The sequence below is a fragment of the Coffea arabica genome, chromosome 11e, assembly GCF_036785885.1.
Source record: "Coffea arabica cultivar ET-39 chromosome 11e, Coffea Arabica ET-39 HiFi, whole genome shotgun sequence".
Classification (NCBI taxonomy): domain Eukaryota; kingdom Viridiplantae; phylum Streptophyta; class Magnoliopsida; order Gentianales; family Rubiaceae; genus Coffea; species Coffea arabica.
The window spans coordinates 36,514,791-36,536,407 of record NC_092331.1 but is presented as its reverse complement, the minus strand read 5'-3'; the positions used below and the strand labels follow the sequence as shown (position 1 = coordinate 36,536,407).

Sequence of the window (21,617 nt, the reverse complement as noted above, 5' to 3'; positions counted from 1 at the left end):
GAATGGTACTACAAGAGTTGGCAGTATGAAACTTCAAATCTCCACATATTGGCTCTCTTAGAATGGATGATACTTGCATACGTCGTGATTATTGTAATTCGCTGCACATGTCTCTTGGTTGGCTTGAAAATGCTCACAATCCGCCATGGGAAACTCAAGGCTTTACTCCAACCACTCCAAAGCTCTCTAATCAGCATTGTGTCATGAATGGTCGAATTTGGACCTACACAATAAATCACACGATTAGAATTTGTAGGTATAAAATCACTTGACAGCTTACCATTCACATTCACAAGATAAGGATCTTCATAGTGATGCTCAATCAGGTTAGAAAAGTCTCGGACATGATTGTGCAAAGTTATAAAATTCATTGCAAGTTGTTGTGGGTATGGCCTATCTTGCACAAATGGAACAAGATCGAGATAGGTAGCTTTTGAACCCTCAAATTGAAGAATAAAACCAGGTTGTAAGGAATCAGAATTTGGACCAATGAGGAAAGGATTGTCACCAACAAAATAAGAAGGAAATTTATAACAAGTTTCAAGTGTAGAAACTCCCTCTGAAACTTCATTATTCCTCCCAACAAGCAAATCAGGCTCATGGTTGACGTTGAACATCAGTGGATGACAAAGAGAGACAACACTTAAGGTGCAAACTCCATGAAAAGTTTGATATTCACCAATGGATTTAGGCATAGAACATGCCAAGATCAACTCAATTTTTCCTTGCTTAACCTGCATAAAAGTAGAAACACTAAACAAAGTAGAGTCAAGATCGTTAGAAAAAACATATGATCTCACATCCTTTCTCACAATCAGCTTATTCTTAGAATTTTTTAATCTCTTTTTCATGCTCAGTAGCTGACTTTTTCCCCTCATTATTCTCAACCTCTTTCTCCTTTTCAACTCCCTCGAATTTTACCTCTTCAGTCACAATTCTCTCCTCCAGCTCTTTCTTCATACTATAACGCTCATGCTCACTCTTCATGTATGCTAGATCAATACAAAGTTGCCTAGAGTTAAGCGACACAAGCCTGGTACGACGGCCATTAAATGTGAAGGAATACTTATTAGTATATCCATCATATTTGACTTCTCGATTAAACATCCACCATTGTCCCAACAGCACATGCGTCACTTGAATGGGAACCACATCACACAACACCTCATCCACGTATTGACCAATACGAAAAGGAACAAGTGTGTGCTTAGTAATCCAAATATCACCACTATCACTTTGCAACTTGTAAGGTCGAAGATGATCAATGGTTGGAAGATTCAATTTCTCAACCAAGACAGTACTTGCGAGATTAACTTCACAACCCTTATCAATGGCTAAGCTGCAAACTTTATCCTTGATATGGCAACGTGTATAAAACCAATCATTTTTTTGAGCTTTGATGATTTCCAATTGCTCAGTTATCTCACGCAATGCCACAGTATTTACTCCTTTAGGCACAAGATGGTGAAGCTCCAGTTGAGCATTCGTTTGTCTCATACTTTTATTACCTGTAAAACTCAACAAAAATTAGTAGAACAGTCCTCACTCGCTCCCTTACGTGTTTCACTCACTCTCGTGTTTTGCTCAAGTGTTTAAAAACACTCTAATGATCTCACCATTCATTTTCAAATCCCTTGATCGCCCCCTTGAAGAAATCAGAAATTTCCCTCAAGTAGTTCAACCAAACGTCAACCAAGTTTGTCCCCAAAAGTGGTGTATGAGAATCTGGAAATTTGAAGACTAAATGATGACCTAAAACAGCAATTATACAAGCAAGAATTTTTTTCTGATTTAGTCCGCAAAAGGGTGACTTAAATGTTGGGGAAGTTTGACTTCGACAAGGACTCTAAGACTAGATCAGGACGGACTCCTTTTGGACACTTTTAGCAATCTGCAAAAATGACTCAAGATACCAATTTGTGGTGTGGACAGAACGCAAGGTTCGATTGACACAAGAACAAGATGGCGGAAATTTAGAATCCTAGAAGGACTTTACCCACTTTTTGCATGCGGCCGAATTTTCTTTGGAAGTTGGGATCAATGTTTCTTGGGTGATTTTGGGTTATGGGTGTTTTGGTGTTGGCGGCTGGTTTCCCCAATTCAAGCAAGGGAAGTCTGAAGTGGACAGCTTTGGTGGTGGCTAGGGTTTGCCCTAGCAAATCCAAGGCGGTTTGGGTTTCCTTTGTCAAGAAGGTTGCCTATTTCAAGAAGGTTTCTTATTTCTTGTGATCCAACTCTGGTTCCTCTTTCTTTCTTTCTCTTTTTTTTTTTTTTTGTTCAACCAGAATGCTTTTCTTTCTTTTGAATTTCAAATCCCACCTTCAAAACACAAGATTTTTGTGTGGTGTTTGTACAAAGGTCAGCCGCAACTCAAGATCAAGAATGGAGGTTTGTTTAGTTTCAAGATTTCAAGTATCAATCCCCCTTATCAAGATATGTATCAAGAGTTCCAAGAAGCAAGGTAAGGTTATCAAGAATTCAAGAACTATTGTAATCAGCCTTTTTATGCAAAACAAAATAATATTCCCAGCCCTCTTGTTCAAAACACTTCGATATTAAGAAACAACTAGCGACCAGAATTTTGTTTTCGCCTCTTGCATGTGTTTCTTTTCTTTTCTTTTTTTTCTTTTGGTGGTTGCTTTACACAACCAGAACGACTCAACAAAACAATGAAAAGACTAAGATCTAGTCAAAACAGTAGCAAGAGATGACAAGACAGATTGCATGCAAGAAACAAGATACAAGAACACAACGACGGCACAAAACCCTATCGGCTGGATTATTATTTTTTGACTCTAAACCAACACAAAACTTCAAGAACAATATAACAAGACACCAAAATAAGAAAGAAACACAAGTTATAAGTTTTTTTTGGGATGAACAGTGCCGCTACAGTAGAGATGAACAGTATCGCTACAGTGCGTCATGAACAGTATCGCTACTAGCGATGAACAGTACGATGCTACAGTACTTTTTTTTTTTTTTTTTGAATTGACACACAAACTGATTTGAAACAAGAGTATGTGACTCGAAACACAAAAGAAAAGAAGGATATAATCTGGTGGTTGTCGACTAGCTCTGATACCAACTGATGTGATACTCACTTGACGCGATCTAAACAACGAATCACCAACGGTTTAGCAGCGGAAATTTGACCCAAATCTAATCCCCGAGATAACGAACACTATTGATATTATCTCAACCCGTTACCTAATGAATTAGCGAACCAAACTATAGGTAGAGGAACGCCACAACCAAGGAGTTACTTGATTGATAAGTTCACTTGAATAACTTGAGAAAGATTCTCAAATATTCAAAGAGGCTCTCTTGGAAAGAGAAAGGTGAAAACTCACAATTTTATTGATCTTCCAAAATTGCCTATGAAGGTCTCTTGCCTTGGCTATATATAGCCATACAACTTGAAAACCTAAAGTGACTTGAAAACCCTAACTCGGCTAGGCTAGGCCTTTGGCCCGATTCCACTACTCAAATCCACTATCTAATGGTCAGCTTATAATCAATCCAATGAAGGCTTTAAGCTGGCCCAACATAACCCAATAAAAGCTAATTAACCAACTTAAGTTATAGTGAGCCTAGACTCTATAAATCGGATCCAACTCAACATGAGGTCTTGGACCGAATTTATTCCTGGCAAATAAAATAGAAATCTAGAAAATAAACTACTAACTATTACTAAAAGATTCAATCTCTTGCAGCCCAAAACATGGCCCATAAGCGGCCCATATTTCGTATCATCTAGAGTTGTAGTAGAGAAACTTTTCAGTTAAAAGTTCCTAGAGAAAATCATCATAAGGCCATGAAATCTGAGTTAGAAATCATCACAATTGCAACCCTTATCACCAGTGACCGAAGAAGCAAACAACTTGGGCCATCCTGATTTTCGAATTTCTATTCATTTCCACCATTTAGTCTATCTTCACAGACACTAGAGGTGATTTTTTAAAACTCTTTTCTATCTTCATAGCTTGTTGATTTAAGAAGTGATCTCATTTTTACTTTTAGGTGTAGCCTTGTTTTTGCTTTCCCTTGTTCAATCTTTTGGGGTTGAACACTTTTAGATGTAGCATGTTTCAAAATAGATTTGAATGCATGTTTCACGACTGTTGTGCTTGGATTTTGGAACCTTTGAGAGAAATTTATTTTTCTTTCCTTATTCATGAACTTGGGTAGATATAGGTTGTGTGGATTTTTTTTTTTTTTTTGTGTTATGGAATTTGTCCATGTGAATTTTGTTCTCAAAAAAAATGTTAGCAAGAATTGTTCTGGCAGAATCCTGGCCACTTTGGCCTAAACGTTTCTAAAGCCGTTGATGTCTCACTACTGCTTCTTCACTTTTCTTCCTTTTTGGTTGAATTAATTGGTTTATTGTGGTTTATGTTTGTCAGATTTAGGTTGGGCCTATTTGTGATTTTAAGAAGTTAAGTTGTGTAGAATTTTGGTTGGGCTTATTTGGTTTATTTTGTTTGGATTTATATATTTTAGATTTGGTCTAGTGGTGGTTTACAAAACTTGGATTGTTTGCGTATTTTCATGTGAGCCTGTTAGTTTTTTTTTTATAATTAGGCAAATACTTTTTTCTAGGCCAAAGTAGGAAGACCCAGATAGTCAGAATTATGGGTATTTGAATTTGGACCTAATTTTGTTAGATTTGTAGGTGTTTAGGTTGAATTAAGTAGACTTTGCCCAAGCTTTTGATTTTTTTTATGCAAAATTTAGTAGCTTAATTACTTTTGTTGCATTATTTGGTTATTTCTGGTTTATTATATATTCACGATCCTAATTATTTTGCTAATTTTACATGGGAGTTCCAAAAAAACAATGAATATTTATAATTTGACTAGTAATTTTTACATAATTATGCTGAGGCTCAAAAATTGTGAAGATGGGTAAAATTACTTCTTTTTGGGGTCTTGGTTTGTCTTTATGATGTTTCTACATGTTTTGGTGAATTAATTCTTACTCATGACCTTTCCTTGAGATTCGCTTTATGAAGTGCAGATTGAGACTCTACCTAAGATTGGTTTGGTGATTCAAGTTAAGTGGCTTCATCCCTAACTAGTTATTCTTTTCCCAAACAGATGACTTTTTATTAAAGCACATATAAAAATCAATGTTATATATGTGTGCCAAAATATTTATTTTTATCTATTATTATTGTTTTCTTTAAAAAAAGACCGAATATGTTTTGTCGGTTATCTTAATTTGCTTTGAGGTGATGATTTCTTGTAGTTTAGTCGTGACTTATATTATTTGGTTGGTTGATAAGTCTACCTCTTCTAGGGCTATCAATAGGGTTGAATTAGTTTGAGTTCAACCCGCTTGTCCCAAAAAATGTTTGATGAATATAACCTTTCGTTAAGTTAGATTGAACTTGAATCTTAACATTAGGACTGAACTAATGTGAGTCAACTTTGAGCCTAATTCAATATAGGACCGGCCCTTTAATATGCATATATATATATAATTTTATATAATATATTCATATTTTGATACATATATATATACATATATATAACACTAATACTTTATACTTATGAGTTTTGTGTCAAAATATATTAACAAATATAAGAAACATTAAATATATAAAATTAGGTCAAAAGATTCAGAATGACAAATCTTAGTACAAGCAAATTGAGGACATTTGAAGATACTATTTTTCATGTACTTTGAACTAAATTGATATATTATTGTTGGAAATTTCTTGGTTCGTGCATAGTTTTAATGTTGTGGTCCTGTGGATGTTAAATTAGTTTTAAAAATTAATAGTTATAGTAATTATATTAAAAAAATTATGGAGCAATAAATAAGTTTGGATATCAAGCAAATCCTCTCTTGTAGGGGCCCTTTCTCTCTCTAAAAAAGAGAGCATCTCTTCCCTTTGTGGTAGCTCTTAAATGCCCAAAAAGGAATCAACACTTTAGATCTTGATCGGGGAAATATCACTCACGGAACCAGATCAAAGCATGAACATGCAGTACAATCGATGTGGCTACCACAGCAGACAAGTAAGCTAACTGCCATTTTCTCATCTTACCTTGTCTGGTAGTGTAGGTGCATTAGAAGTAGGTGCATTGTGCTCTATTTTTTTTCTTTTTGTTTTTGTTGCCTACTAGTTTGCCATTTACCTAGAGAAAGGCATATTTTTTCGGTTTTCCTTTGTGGTTTTCTTGATTTTCTTTGAGATCATTGGTGTGGGGGTGAGAGATATACCAGAATTACGTTGGGTTAAGTTCCATGGCTGAGGATATTGCTGAGATTTTGCAAAGCTTCACATTATCGAGCAAGGAGTTGCAGATAACAGATGTGGGGAGAGAGGAGCTGTCCTCAGGTTTAAAGGAATGCCAAAGCAGCTTGATAGGGAAGATTGTGGGTGAGAAGGTAGCTAACTATACGGGAGTTAAGAATTTTGTTACCACAGCTTGGGGGTACCCAAAGGATTTGACTGTGGTGGAGCTCGGGCCGAACTTGTTCCAATTCATTCTGTCTAAGGAAAATGATAGGGATAGAATAGCTAAGGGAGGTCCTTGGATTTTGGATAATCAATTAATGGTGATCAACAGGTGGTACGAAGGAATAGAGGATGATGAAAAAGCCTTTAAACTTGCTCCACTCTGGGTGCAAGTCTGGAACCTCCCAGTTCACTGGATTTCAAAGGACGTTGGCAAAAAGATAGGATCCGTTTTTAATCAAGTTAGGGATGTCATTATACCACAAATAGGGGGAAAAGAAGGAAGGCACCTGAAGATAGCTGTTCTGGTGGATATTGAACAACCTCTTCTGAGAGGGACAATAATTAAGGTGGCAGGAGGAGTTAAATGGGTACACTTTAAGTATGAGAGATGTCCGGATTTTTGCTATAGCTGTGGGAGAATAGGACACAGCGAGAGATCATGTGGAACGTCTTTGAGTGGGAATGAAGGGAAAAAAGATAACCAATATGGAAATTGGATGAGGGCAGGGAATGCAAATGGGAAGATGTCTCCCCAGAAAAAACAAACAGGAGTAATTTTTAACCCCCAAAGACGTCACTGGAGTTACCAGAATGGGGATTGGGTAGAGAAGGAGAGGGGGGAGACTGCGGGCAGTGATGTTTCCGGAGGTTTGGATGAGACACCAATTGCAGTAATGTAGCAGGTGGACCAAACAACCACTCCGACAGAGGCTTTGCCTAAACCATCTACAAATATAGTATTCTCTCCAAACTTGGTGGGAATTGCGGAATCTGGAGCTCTAAAATTGTCCTCTGGAGGGGAACCAAATATGCATGCCGATGAGAATGCTGGAAAGGAATAGGATAGAGGAAATATGATGATTATGGGTAGCGAGCTTGATCATATTCAGGGGGAGAAAGGAGGTCAGCAGGTCTTGAAGCCAGGTCCTGAGGAGGGACGCTCGGAGGCTATACTAATGCAGGTTGATGAGGATAGTATAGGTAGGAAGCAAGAGGTAGTGAAAAAATAGAACAAAAGGATTCAAAGGCCTCTGCAGTCACCAAGTAAAAAAAGACAGGCTCTTAAAGGAATATGCATCAACTTGGGGGATCTGAAAAACCAAGGGAAAAGGAAAAGTAATGAAATGGATGAGGTTATGGAGAACGCTGGGGCTGATGTGCACGACTTGAAAAAGTATAAGATTGAAGTTGCTGGAGGTTCTGAGAAGAATGGTTGTGAGGGAGAAGGGTCCATGCCTAGTTGGACCCCAGAGTGCAAATGAGGGTTTAGGTGTGGAATTGTCAAGGAGTGGGGAGCCCCTTGACAATTTCCCGGCTGAGAGAGGTAAATAATCTCTTCTCTCCAAGTATGGTGTTTTTAAGTGAGACCAAAAATAGGACAACATACACGGAAAAAGTGAAGAACATTTTAAGATTTGATGAGATGGCTGTGATTGAAGCCATGAACAAGGCAGGAGGCTTGGCTCTTCTATGGAAGGAAGAAGTGAAAATGGTTCAGGTACTGATGACTGTCTTTTCACATAGAGGCGCATGTGGAGGATACAGAGGCTAATTCTGATTGGTGGTTTGTAGGAATTTATGCGAGTTGTGACCATCAGGTTAGGAAACAATAGTGGAAGGTCATAGAAAAAAGGAAAAGTCTGTGGGGGGGAAAAATGGGTTGTAGCTGGAGACTTTAATGATATTGTATCCAATGAAAAAAAATGGGGAGGTACATGTAGAGAGGAAAGAAGTTTTCCGGACTTTAAACAATTCATCAATGGGAATCAATTGATGGATATTAGCTTCACTGGACACCCTTGGACTTGGTGTAACAATTGGGAGGATGCGGGTGAGGTCAAGCAAAGACTAGATAGGGGACTTTGTAGCTTTTCTTGGGCACAGGTTTATGAGGATGTAAATTGCAGGCACATAGATTCTTATGCTTCTGACCACAGCATTCTGATGATTGACACAACGAGGAACTCTAGTCGGAGGAATAAGAGATTCTATTTTGACAAGAGGTGGCTAAAAAGAAATGACATCGGGAAGGTGATTAGGGTTGCTTGGTAGCAGGAAACTTATGGATCTAGGATGTGTCAAGTGCAGAAAAAGATTAAGAATTGCCGTATAGCTCTCCTAAAATGGAAGAACCAATTCCAATCAAACTCAAGGCAGAAGATTGAGCACTTTAAAAACCAATTGAGTGAACTGCGGCAATCACATGGGGGCACTAGAAAGGGACGTATAGCATCCCTCAAGATTCAGTTAAAGGAGGCATACAAAGAGGAAGAACAACACTGGCATCAGAAATCAAGGATACAATGGCTTAAGGAGGGTGACAAAAACACAAAATATTTCCATGCCTCAGTACAAGGTAGGAGAAGGAGAAATAGACTGAACAAACTTCAACGAGACGATGGTACTTGGATTGAGAGCGAGGAGGAGTTGAGCAATGAAATTGCGGAGTACTATAGGAACCTCCTGAATTGTAATGAAGTAAGGGACTTAACTGAGGTACTGCATGGTATACCCCACTCTATCACTGATGATCTGAATGAAAATCTGTTAAAACTAGTGTTGGAAGAAGAAATTAAATCTGTAATTTTCACTATGAACCCGGACAAAGCTCCTGGGGCTGATGGTATGTCACCTTTATTCTTTCAAAAATTCTGGACTACCATAAAAAAAGAAGTGGTAAATGCTATCCAAATCTTTTTTCACACTGGTCACCTCTTAAAGAGTGTTAATCATACTGTGATCACTCTTATCCCCAAAGTGTTAAATCCTACATCCCTGAAGCAGTTTAGACCCAATAGTCTTTATAATACCATGTACAAAATCATTGCTAAAATCTTAGCTAATAGGCTCAAAGGTGTCTTGCATTGCTGCATTTGCAAAAATCAATCTGCTTTCATCCCTGGTAGGCAAATTCTTGACAACATTATGGTCTCTCATGAATATTTGCATTATCTAAAAAACATGAGACATGGCAAGGATGGGTTCATGGCAGTAAAGCTAGACATGTCTAAAGCTTACGATCGAGTGGAATGGTGCTTTCTAGAGGTAATCATGCACAAGATGGGATTTCATAGCATATGGAGGAACTGGATTATGGAATGCTTGAGATCTGTATCTTACTCATTCAACATAAATGGGGAGGTCAAAGGGTACGTTATACCCAAAAGAGGAATTAGACAAGGTGACCCTCTCTCCCCTTATCTATTTCTACTTTGTTCAGAGGGTTTATCCAACCTACTCAGGAAGGCTAAGGAAAATAGGATGCTGTCCGGGATGAAGATAAGCAGACATGGACCTAGTATAACCCACCTGTTCTTCGCAGATGATTCCCTAATTTTTTGCAAAGCAAATAAGGATCAGGCAAAAGAGTTAATGAGGGTGTTGCATGTGTATGCCTTGGGGTCTGGTCAAGTGATTAATCTGGATAAGTCGTCTATACTTTTTAGTAAGAATGTGAGGCCAGGTTTGATGAATGAGATAAGCCATATCATGGGGAACATGCAAACAGTCAGTCAAGGCAAGTACCTCGGGTTACCAATGGTAGTTTCGAGAACAAAACAGCAGATTTTTGGTTTTGTTAAGACAACCATGCAACAGAGAATGCTCAAGTGGAAAAATAGGTTCTTAAGCTCGGCAGGCAAGGAAATAATGCTGAAATCTGTGGCCCTAGCTATGCCTACGTATACTATGTCCTGCTTCAAGATTCCATCCAGATTGTGTAAGGAAATCAGTTTACTAATGTCAAACTATTGGTGGGGAAAGACCAATGGCAAGAATAAAATACACTGGTGCTCTTCGAGAAAGCTCATTCAGAACAAGAACATGGGAGGGTTAAGCTTCAAAGATTTGGAGGCCTTTAATACCGCACTACTGGGCAAACAGGTATGGAGGTTAATAACACAACCCAACCTGCTAGTCAATCAAGTTATGAAAGCCAAGTACTACTCCAGGTCCTCCATACTCAAGTGCAAAGTCCCCAACAATGCATCCTACATATGGAGAAGCCTGATAGGAGCTAGACAGTTGGTGGAACAAGGAACCAGAAGACAGATTGGCAATGGAAGGAGTACACATATCTGGGAAGATAGTTGGATTTCGGACACGTCAAATGGAAGAGTAACTACCACGAGATCTATGGATGGTGGACCACGGAGAGTAGACGAGCTGATATGCCAGAGAAGCTGGGATCGAAATTTGATTTTCCAAACCTTCAATACCAAAGATGCGGATAGAATCCTGAGGATCCCAATAAGCTTAGCTGGTAGGGAAGATTTTCATTTTTGGATACACGGGATAGATGGAAATTACTCTGTCCATTCAAGGTATAAAGTTCTGATGCTTCACAAGGCTAATAAGCAAGAAAGAATCCAGAACGAGAGCTCTACAAGTTGGGACAATCACACCAGCAAGGTATGGAAGGAATTGTGGAGATTGAAGGTCAAGCATAAACAGAAAATATTTCTATGGAAGTGTCTCAACAATGCTCTTCCAGTGAGAGACATTATCCATGGTAGAATCAAAGTGGGGGACCCTATTTGCAACAGATGCGGAGAGGAAAGAGAGACGATTGAACACACATTTCTGAACTGCGTGCAAGCAAAACTGACTTGGAAATTAGCCCCAATCCAATGGGAAGGAATGATGGAGCAACATGGTTGTTTCAGAAGATGGTGGATATCAATTACGGAAGCTAAACACAGACCACAAGATTGGCAACATATCTCTTTAACTATCCATATTCTCTGGCAAATATGGAAAGAGAGGAATGAGGTGGAATTCAATGGCAAGAAGTACCGGCCATGGAGGACTATACAGAAGGCAATGAAGGAATGGTTAGAATTTGGGGAAATAGATAAAGTGGAATCTAGGATGAGTACAAACGAAACAGAAGCTCTACAACTACACCATCAACAGTTACGTTCGGAATTTAGTTCACTGATTTTCAGCATTGGGATCACAAGGGACAAGAACTAGCCTTGGCTAGGCATTGGAATCTGTCTCACAGAAGCAGATCAAGGATCAAAGAGGGGATGGGCATTACGAGAGACCAGTTCTGGATCGGTACTGCTGGATGAAGCAATAGCACTCAATCTGGCAATGTGTAAAGCTACCAATATGCAACACAGAGCAGTACAATTCCAGGTACAGAATCAGAAACTCCTCAACCATATTCGAACGAAACAAGTAAGGGATATCAGATTAGCAACTGTTGTGGATGATATTGTTCAATTAAGACTTTTGTTTCATATGTGCTCCTTTTGTCTAGTTCAAAATGATAAGAATCAACTAAGCTCCAAGCTTAGCACCTATGCGTTAGGCATCATCTTTGATGATGAACTTTTGTTTCCTTAGTGGTATATTTACCGCTTGTAAAGCTATATCGAGTCTTTGCTCGCACTTGTACATCTTTTGACAAGAAATACAAGCATTTATCGTTTCGAAAAAAAAAAGTTTGGATTAAATCTGAATTAGGCTCACAACCCGAATATTTTGGAAGTAAAGTTTGAGTTTCATATTTATCAATTTGAAACTCATAATTTGAAATTTGAAACTATTACTAACTATGTAGTTGAATTTGGACTTGTTAAAATCCAACTCAGATGGTCCGATTGATAGGCCTAAATCCATACTATCGGCCCAAGTGACAATAAGCTTAACCCATCAACCAAGTTGCCTTGTGTGGTTGATTAATTGGTGTTTGCTATGTTTTACTTTACATATTTAAATATGGTCTAATTGCCGAAGTTTTGGGTACTGTGACGGCCCCACCTCCCCCTAGGGCGTACCCCAGGGTTCGGCGGGTCGCCTGCCCAGCTCTCGCCGGGACTCAGTCGTTCACTACAGTCCTCAATTAAAATCGGAATAAATCACAAGAATAAATAGGGCAACGATCCAAAACTTAAAGCGGAACTTATATACATTGCCATCTCCAAAAGGAAGTATAAAGATCGAATATACAAAGGTTCTCCATCCTTCATACGTCCAGCCCGTGCCAAGCACTAGGCGAGAACCACTACAAAAGAAACAAAAGAACTAGACTGGCTAGTCTATGCTCTCATCCTGCTTGCCGTCCCCTGTTAAGGAAAACAAAACTAAAGGGGTGAGCTAAAAGCTCAGTGAGGTTCCGAACATAGAATCAAGTCATAAATCAAACGATAAGTCAAGAAACAGTTACAACATTTACAATAAACCATACATGAAAAGGATACGTTCATTCGTTTATTCGTTCGTTCGTTCGTTCTCCTGTCATTCCCCTTTCCTTCATTCGTTTGAAAATACATTTTTCATTTATCAATAAAATCCTCGTTCGTTCGTTCGTTCGTTCATTTCATTCAACCCTTCCTGGGCATTCGCCAGGCTCCACCAACCTCCACCAACCAACAAGGTAATACTCGAGTATACCAAACGTTCACCCAGGTCACCATATCGCCCGACCGAGTCCGCTTCTGACTCGAGTCGATCGGTAACAAGGGGCAGTGGCCAGTTCAGCCAAAAGGCTTACATTCATGCACAAGTAACATTTCAATCGTTCAATCATTGAAAAGTTCACAATCATTTAGGCTGAGTGCGATAAAGTACACACTCGCCTAGAAAACTCATTTTGGAAATCATTAAAAGCACTTAACATGTTATCAAACACTAATACAAGCCATGAAGTCAAGAAAATACAACAAACAAGGAACACTCACCGAATTATGCAAAATAACGTCCAAAATGTCCTATCGGATCTTACCCTCGGTCACCGAGAAAACCTATGTTTCAACGGGAAAGAATATTACAATTCATCTAGCAAAACAAGTAAGTGGAATCAAGGAACTCGACTAGTTACGAGTAAAACAGATAAAGTGAAAATAAAGCCATTTGGATCTGTGGACGGAAACAACTAGGGTGTCATAAACCAAACTCAAAGGGTTATAACAGTTCCAATGGAAAACACTTGAATCAAAGTCAAGTCGGAATCCAACCAGATAGGCTCAGAAATATTATTTTTCGGAATCATTTATGTGGTTTAAAATCGATATACATTCAAGTAGGTATTATAGCCTACATGTCTTGACTGAGAAAACTTTAGGTCATACCTCGATATTTTGGTATGAAGTAGTAAATAAACATTTGAAGGTTTTTAAGATGGAAAACGGGCATAGTATTTGCCAAACGAAAATATACAAGTTCAAATAGAAGCTTTAGCCCTTGAGCAAAAATTTGGGCAGCACGCCCTTTGTATTTTCCTATTTCTAGCCATTTATGGCTTCATTATTTTTCTCATCCAGTCCCAAAGTCACACACAAAATAGGTTCATTCAATAGCCGTTCCGTAAGCTCCAAGTAGTACAAGTACAATTCAAGCTAGGGAAAAGTCCGGAAATGAAAGTCAAGCCCTAAAATATTCAAATAAGCATAATAAGACTCGATTACAAGTCATAAATCAATTCCACATACTACCAAAATAGGGCTCCATAAGCATACATAAGCATTAGAGGAAACCAGAAAAATCCGGAAATGGAGTTAAGTGTTAACCCAAAAAAAATAGTTTTTGACATCATTTTGCGGTTTTGGTACCAATGGCACTACGATTATCGGATGGAGGTGTAAGATACACCGTTTCGAAGCTAAGAGATAGGGTTACAATATTACAGAAGGTCACTCAGCCCAGTTTCGAGTGTAACCAGGTCAAAAATGCAATCTACTACACCAGAACCGTAAAAACAGATTCACAAATCGCATTCTGGTGCAAACATCATAAATCAGGCTACCTAAGCCCAAATCCAGTAATTCCAAAGCCATCAAAAAGCTAATAAATAGGGATAAAATTCATCAGAAGACCTCAACAACTAATTCCGAAGCATTCCCAACCAAAATAACCCATTACAGAAGCAATTCTCAAATTCGGGTAAAACCAGGGCAGCAACGGTAATTCAGTCTTTTCTCAAGCTACACTACTCTGATTGACCTGAAATTTTGTAAAAATCTCTAAAATATCATTCCCTACAACTTTTATGTTTTAACCCGAGGCCAATTTGGCCCCTAGCTATGAGCTACAGTGCCGGGCAGAATGTAAGAACATGAAACCCTAGGTTTCCAATTTTCCTTCCAAAACAGAAATTTCTTGCAATTAACCACCAAATACACCTTCTAGCTTCATTCTATATCATTTCCAATCATCATCCATGGCCACAACATATGAATCATATTAAAACAGAAAAATCATGAATAATTATGAAAATTCACCAATCTTCACCAAAAGTCACAAAACCTTGCACAAATCCAACTCTATGACTAACACAAGTCACTAATTAAACATTATTAAGAACAAAGAAAGGATTGCTAGACATGATACCTTGAAATCTCAAGAAAGGTGATGGCTTAGTCCTTTCCCTTCTCCAATCACTCCACCACTACCTTCAATCTTCCTAAACAAGTGACTTTTGTGGAGGAATTTGAAATTTTAACGGTTGATTCACAAGATTGAGCAAGAAATGGAGTTGGAGTTGAAGGCTTTCTTCTTGTTTTTCCTCCTCAAGAATTCGGCCAAGATGCTAGAAGAATGAAGATGTTTTTGGTCAATTTTGATTTATTGGAAAAGTTGGTCCAAAGGTCAAAGTCTAACCAAATCACAAAGTGACACTTGTCACTCTCATTCATGCTTGGCTATCCTTTTGTCTCTCCACTCTCATCCATATAACAACCTTTAATTATCTCTTAGCACTTGGTAAAATAAATCCGGTATCCAAAACTTAACCTAATTGGCCGAATTTTTCCGAACATTTCGCACTAGCGGGTCCCACATTCGATATACACTCTTAATTTCACATGAACTAACTTATACTATAAAAATGATTTAAAAACTATATTTTGCTCATAAAAATTATCTGGGAAATTTTCTAATAAAGAAAAGGTATCAAAGTGTGAAATTAAATAACATAAAGCCTAGAAATTCGGTAAATTTTCGGGTCCTCACAGGTACGAAATGGTATAACCATTTGTAAGTATTAAGAATAACATGTTCTACTATAAATAAAATATATATTGTTTTGTTTCGTTACCTGACACACACGATTAGGCATTTAGTTAATAATTCAGTCGTCGAGCTCACCCCATTGTTAGTATTATAATTTTAAGTTGGGTAAAATACAAAAAGCTATATGTAGTTAAGCTAATATAAGGTAAAACTCCTTATAATTTCAAATCATATATTTTGGCCTTTTATGGTTTGAAATAATTTGAACAGCAATGGAAATCGTCAAAACTAATAGAGGCGAACGAAATGACACAATTACCCTAATATATATATATATATATAAGCAATAAAAGACCTTCTAACAATGATCCTATTAAGCAAATTTATAGAAAACCCCCTATGGTCAAGCCAACTCACGGAAAAGCCCCCTATGATTATTATCGCGCTCCATTTTTCAAAAAATAAAATTACGAGTTATAAGAATGAATTTTTGGTTAATTTTGAGTGAAAATGAGTTTTTGATTTTTAGAAAATAAATAAAGAAAAAGGGCCTAAAATGGGACTTACAAAGTGCGACGGTTTTGGTCCAAAATAATAGTCTAAAAAGGGTTTTAGGAAAAATAGGAGTCGCCACTTGGTATTGAGTTAAGGTATACCAAGTCACCTAAAAATGTATTTTTAATAATAAAAAATAAATGAAACCCTTTTTAGACGACTCCAGGTCTTCGAAAAACAAGAGAAAAGAGTTCGGGAGTCACGGTTGAAAAAAGAGAAGGCAAAGATTTGATCTAAGGCACTCTTTCAACCTAGCTAAGGCTAGTTGCATGATTTAGTCGAAAATTTTCTTAATCTAACCTATAAAACTTATCATATTCGGATGTTTTTACATCTTGCTGTGTTTGGACAGGAGATTATTTGCCAAAATTTATTTGCTTACATCATCATTTCAATTTCCAACACACCTTTGTATCTTTCCAATTACCTTTTTATCTCACATACATCACATCACAAAAAGTGCTACAGTAAAAATATCTTAAATAATTTACAATCCAAACACCTAATGGATATCGAGAGGGTCGAATATCTCTTCAAAGTTTAATTGGTGCGAATCACATTAATTGTGATGCCCAAAATGATCCTTAAAAAAGGTCACAAATATGCAAAGATGAAACTCGAAGAAAATTAGAATTATAATAAATATACGTGACCTAAAGGAGAGGAATGCAGTATAACGGGTACGAGGGACTAAGATTCGTGACATCAACTTTCCTTTTTATAGAGGAGATATGTGAGAACCCGTATTTCCCCTAATAATTTTCCTAGGGTTTTTCCCCTTTAATTGCATGTTTTCTGCATTTTCTGGCTTAGTAAAATTTTCTTGGTGGATTTTATGAGTAATTATAGTTTTTAGATGATTTTTCTAGCATTGGGTAGTTTTTGAAAAATTACGGATAGATTATGGACGTGGGCCCCACTAGTGCGAAAAGTTCGGAAAAATTCGGACAATAAGGTTAAGTTTTGGATACTGTGTAAAATTTATCGGGTGTTAAGAGATAAGTAGAGGAGGTGAAGTGATTGATGTGAGAGAGACCTAAAGGATAGAAATGCATTTAATGAAGTGCCAAGTGTCATTATCTCATTGGTTGGACTTTGTTAGACAACTATTCATTGTTTTGACCTTTCTTACCCTTGGATTAAATATCTCAAAATTGACTCAAAATTCACCATTTCTTTCTCTATGTTGGCCGACTCTCTTAAGCTCAAGAAGGAAGAAAACTTCTCCAATTTTCAAGCTTCCAACTAGCTCAATCTTCCAAAAACAATTGCCTAAACTAGATTCTACTCCATAAAATCCCTCCATTAGGTTCTAGTAAGTGCTTTGGTGAAGTGTCCAAGTAAGCTAAGGTGGTCTACAACTCCTCTTCTCTTGTTTTCTAGGTAAGTGGTGATTACACTTCCTCCTACACTTAATGATGTTGAATTTGTGCCTAGTGGTGGCGAAAGTGTTGACATTTGTGATTTATTTCTTGCTTTTGGATGATATGGTGAAGTTTTTATTTTATTGATGAATTTTCTGGTTTAATGTGATCATGAGGTTGTGGTTATTTGTGATGGTTTGTAATGAGGGGTTATGACTTTAGTGGATGTAAATGATAGGAAATTGCAACCAATTTTGGGTTTGGAAGGCATTTGAGGAAGTTAGGGTTTCATAACCCCCTTTCTGTCCGGTTTTGTATCATATGGTTAGAGGCCGAATTGGCCTTTGATTAAAACATGAAAGTTGTAGGTATTGATGTTTTTGAGGTGCCTGTAAAATTTCAGGGCATTTGGAGTAGTTTAGAATGAGATATGTCGATTTTACTGTTGCTGTTCTGGGTTGATCAGAATGTACGAACTGCGCTTGTAATCGTCTGTTTTGACTGGAATTGCTTGGGATTTTGATGTTGGTGTCTTCTGATGAAATGTAGCTTGATGTCTTAGCTATCGTATACCTTTGGAATCAATGCATTTGGACCTGTATAGACTGAGTTGGACTGATTACAGCATAGTGTGATTTGTAAACCTGCAATTACGGTTCTGGTTTGGTATTCTGCAGTTTTGACCTAGTTGTGCTAGGAGTTGGCCTGAGTGGCCTTCTACATTGTTGTACCCCTGTCTTTTAGCTTCGAGATGGTGGGTCTTACACCCTCGTCCGATAAGCGTAGAGCATTTTGTACCATTACCGCAAAAGGAGGACGAAAACTGTTTTTTTGTTGAGGTCAAGTTTGCGCATTGCTGAAATTTCTGGTTTGCTATTATGCTTATATATGCATATGAAACCCTATTGGGGTTGTGATTGGCATTTCTTTATGACTCGTTATCGAGTCTCATTGCACTTGTTTGCATGTTCTAGGAAGTGACGGTGGTGCACGACGTTCGTTTAACGACGGTGCTTGAAACATCACCTACTTGAGTGGTGAGTATACTACTCACTTGAATGTTACAATGTGGCTTTGCTATATGTGATTTTGATGCCTTGAAGGTTTATTTGGCTATTGGAATTGATTGAGGTGAGGGTGTACTTGACCGCCCTCACCCCTTGTGATACCGTTAATGACAGATTACCGTTTTACTGAAATACTGCACTTGCTATATGAGATATTGAATTCCATTCATGGAAAACTGATTTGGTGTCGTTTGGACGAATATCCAACGGCCTTACTGTATTACTGAGCTCAACCCCGTAGGTAGTCAATTGAATCGAGCCGGCGAGGGCTTGGTCGTGAAAATTGACATGCCACGGGGACTGTACTGGGGAATCTTGTAGTAATGAGACTCTTGGTTCCGGTATACTCGAGTATTACCAAAAGCTACTGATTGGAGTGCGGGCCCGGTTGGGGTATGTTTGGTGGAAGGGATGGGAGTGAAGTGGGTTCTACGGTTGGTACTCATAAACGTTGACAGAGAGTCAATGGGATTGGATCAAGAATATAAGCGTGGAAATGGGCTCTTGAGAGCCGTCCGTATCCTTTTACCGACTTGTCTTATTTCTTAATTGCGTACTTGAGATGAAAGTTTAAGGTTAAGTGATCTTTGTTGATTATGTGATAGTTGCTCACTGAGCTTTAGCTCACACCGTTCCATTTGTTTTCCTTACAGGAAAAATGACTATTTTGAGAAAGGAGCATACTTGTTGGTTGCCAAATTGAGCCATGTATATGTCTATTTTGAATAGCTCTTTGCATGAAACCCTAATGTGTATTGGGTTCATCTTTTGATTGGCAAACCGAACATGTGTATCCATGATGAATAGCTTTTGACATGCCAATGTGGTTGTAAATGTTGAATTTCAATGTATTCATGTTTGGTTGATGTTTGGTTGGACTTCGGAACGATTCGGCTTTCAAACGGCAAAAGAAAAATTTTTGACCGAAGAGCACTGGACTGAATCCGGTCAGGAATCCGGCCAGAAACTGGCCGGATTGTCGGCCGGATTGCTTGGGAAAAATTTTAAATCCGGAAGTTAGCTACTGGACTGTATCCGGCCAAGAATCCGGCCGCTAATCCGGCCAGATTCCGGCCGGATTCCCCTGTTCCAGGCACTATTCATCGTTTTCATTTTTTTATTTTGTTATTTTGATACTTGTGGCTTGTCCGAGCGCACTTTTACTTTCCCGAAATGTTCTAGATCGCGTGTAACCGCTCGTTAGTCCTGGCGAGAGCTGGGCAGGCAGTCCGCTAACCTCTTTGGTTCGCCTTAGGGGAATGTGGGGCTGTTACAAGATACGAGCGTGTTAATACTAAGAAGCTATACTCGTCCATTTCCCATATTTGAAGGATGACACTTCTAATGTAGTCAACCAAATGAGCTAGCCTATTTCTAATTTTCTAAATGGAATGTAAGTCTAAATGTCATGTTTTGCACACATAGGGGTAAGGGGGGATAATATATAGAGGAAATATCATGCAAGATGTGCAAAGATCCTAAAAATGAAAAACGTGTATGAAATGTGATGAATATCACGCAAAGAATGTGAATCTAGCGCGAAAACGGCCTAAAGGGTCTAGCATTGGACTAACCCACTTCTACAAGTCATCACTAGCATTGGACTAGTGAGAAATCGAAAGGAAAGGCCACAACTAGCGTTGGACTAGTATGGTGACGTCATGCATTTATTATAACTAAATAAATCATATAAAGCATAATTAAAACAAGTAAACACATAAAACACATAGATCACATAGCACATAAGCATAATTTCTAGATGCAAAACACTAATGAAAGCGAGTAAACACATAAGTGCACAAGCATGCAAGCACCCAAGCAAATAAACACAAATAAGAGCCTAACTATTACATTCGGGGCCCTAACTACAATCTAAAGGGGGAAATTCTAAAAAAAAATAATAATCTAACAATTACATTTATCTAACTAGATACAGTTTTAGCAAAAATTAAAACCTATGTATTACATAGGCTAGCTAAATGCATGTCTTGAGCACCTATCTATTACAACTTGGCATTTTAATGCCTCTCAAATAATCATCAAAATTAAATAAAACAATGAAACTTAACATGAACAAGAATGACTAATTAAAGAAAAAGCACTCAAAACATACAATTACACATAAAAACACATTGGAGCGCATAAAGGAGTTTAAAATAATAAAAGGGGTTACCTCTCTTGAAGTGGTGATTAGATGGGGTGAAATTTGCCCTACTTATGCTCCAAAATGAACAAAATGATCAAGACACCAATTTAATTATAAATAAATAGAAATAATCATGAATCTACCAATTAAAGCACTTAAATGAAGCATAATTAACAATTAAAGAAGAAAAGTAACTTATATTTAAGAAATCAAAACTGTTTGGGACCTAATTGCAAAAATTAAGAAAGATTTGGGGGGTCAATTTGCAATTATTAAAATATTTAGGGCCAAATTGAAAGAAAAATAAAGTTCAGGAACCTATTTACAATTAAATGAGGGACCTAATTGAAAGAAATTAAACATTTTAGGGCCAAATTACAAAATACTCAAAATTGTAAGGACTAATCTGCAAATTCGTCTCTGGTCTTCCTAACCTAACAGGCCACTTGGGCCATTTTTATTTTTCTTTGGGCCAAAAGCCATCAAGCTCGAAGAAAAGCCTCAAGAATAAGAGTGGGCTGACCCATCATTTTTGCTAAGCAAAGTCCATCAAAAGGCCAGGCTTTGACCTCCAAGTCCACACAAAAACCCCATCAAAACAAAAACACAACCCTCTTTTAAAACCCAAACAAATCAATCTTAATCCAATTTTACTAAAACCCACACTACAAGAAAATTGGTCATCAGTGACAACTTTTCTCTGTGACGAAAAAAAGTTGTCACAAAAGTTGATCATTTATTGACGACTTTCTAACTCGTCACAAACCTCTAATGGAGGCCAACTCGTTTGTGACGACTTAGAAAAGTCATCACTAATAAATTCCCGCCAAGATTTAGCAAGAGTGCGGGAGTGTTTAGAACACACAATAGTGACGACATTAAGAACATCATCACTATTGCTTGGCCTATTTATGGACGACTTTTTGTTGTCGTCACTGATCACTAAAAAAAAGGTTATTAGTGACAACATTTTGTAGTGATGACAACAAGTCGTCATAAAAGGTGATTCTTTAGTCGCGACACCTAAAGTTGTCACAATTGCATCAAAGCAAATA

At 37.9% G+C, this 21,617-nt stretch overlaps 1 protein-coding gene across 1 annotated transcript; it reads left to right on the top strand.

The window, feature by feature from the left end:
* Positions 1 to 6,255: 6,255 nt before the first annotated feature.
* On the top strand, positions 6,256 to 7,152 carry LOC113718217 (uncharacterized). Its single transcript, XM_027243132.1, has one exon. It carries the CDS (start codon positions 6,256 to 6,258, stop codon positions 7,150 to 7,152), a length of 897 nt encoding a protein of 298 aa, XP_027098933.1.
* The last annotated feature ends 14,465 nt before the right edge of the window (positions 7,153 to 21,617 follow it).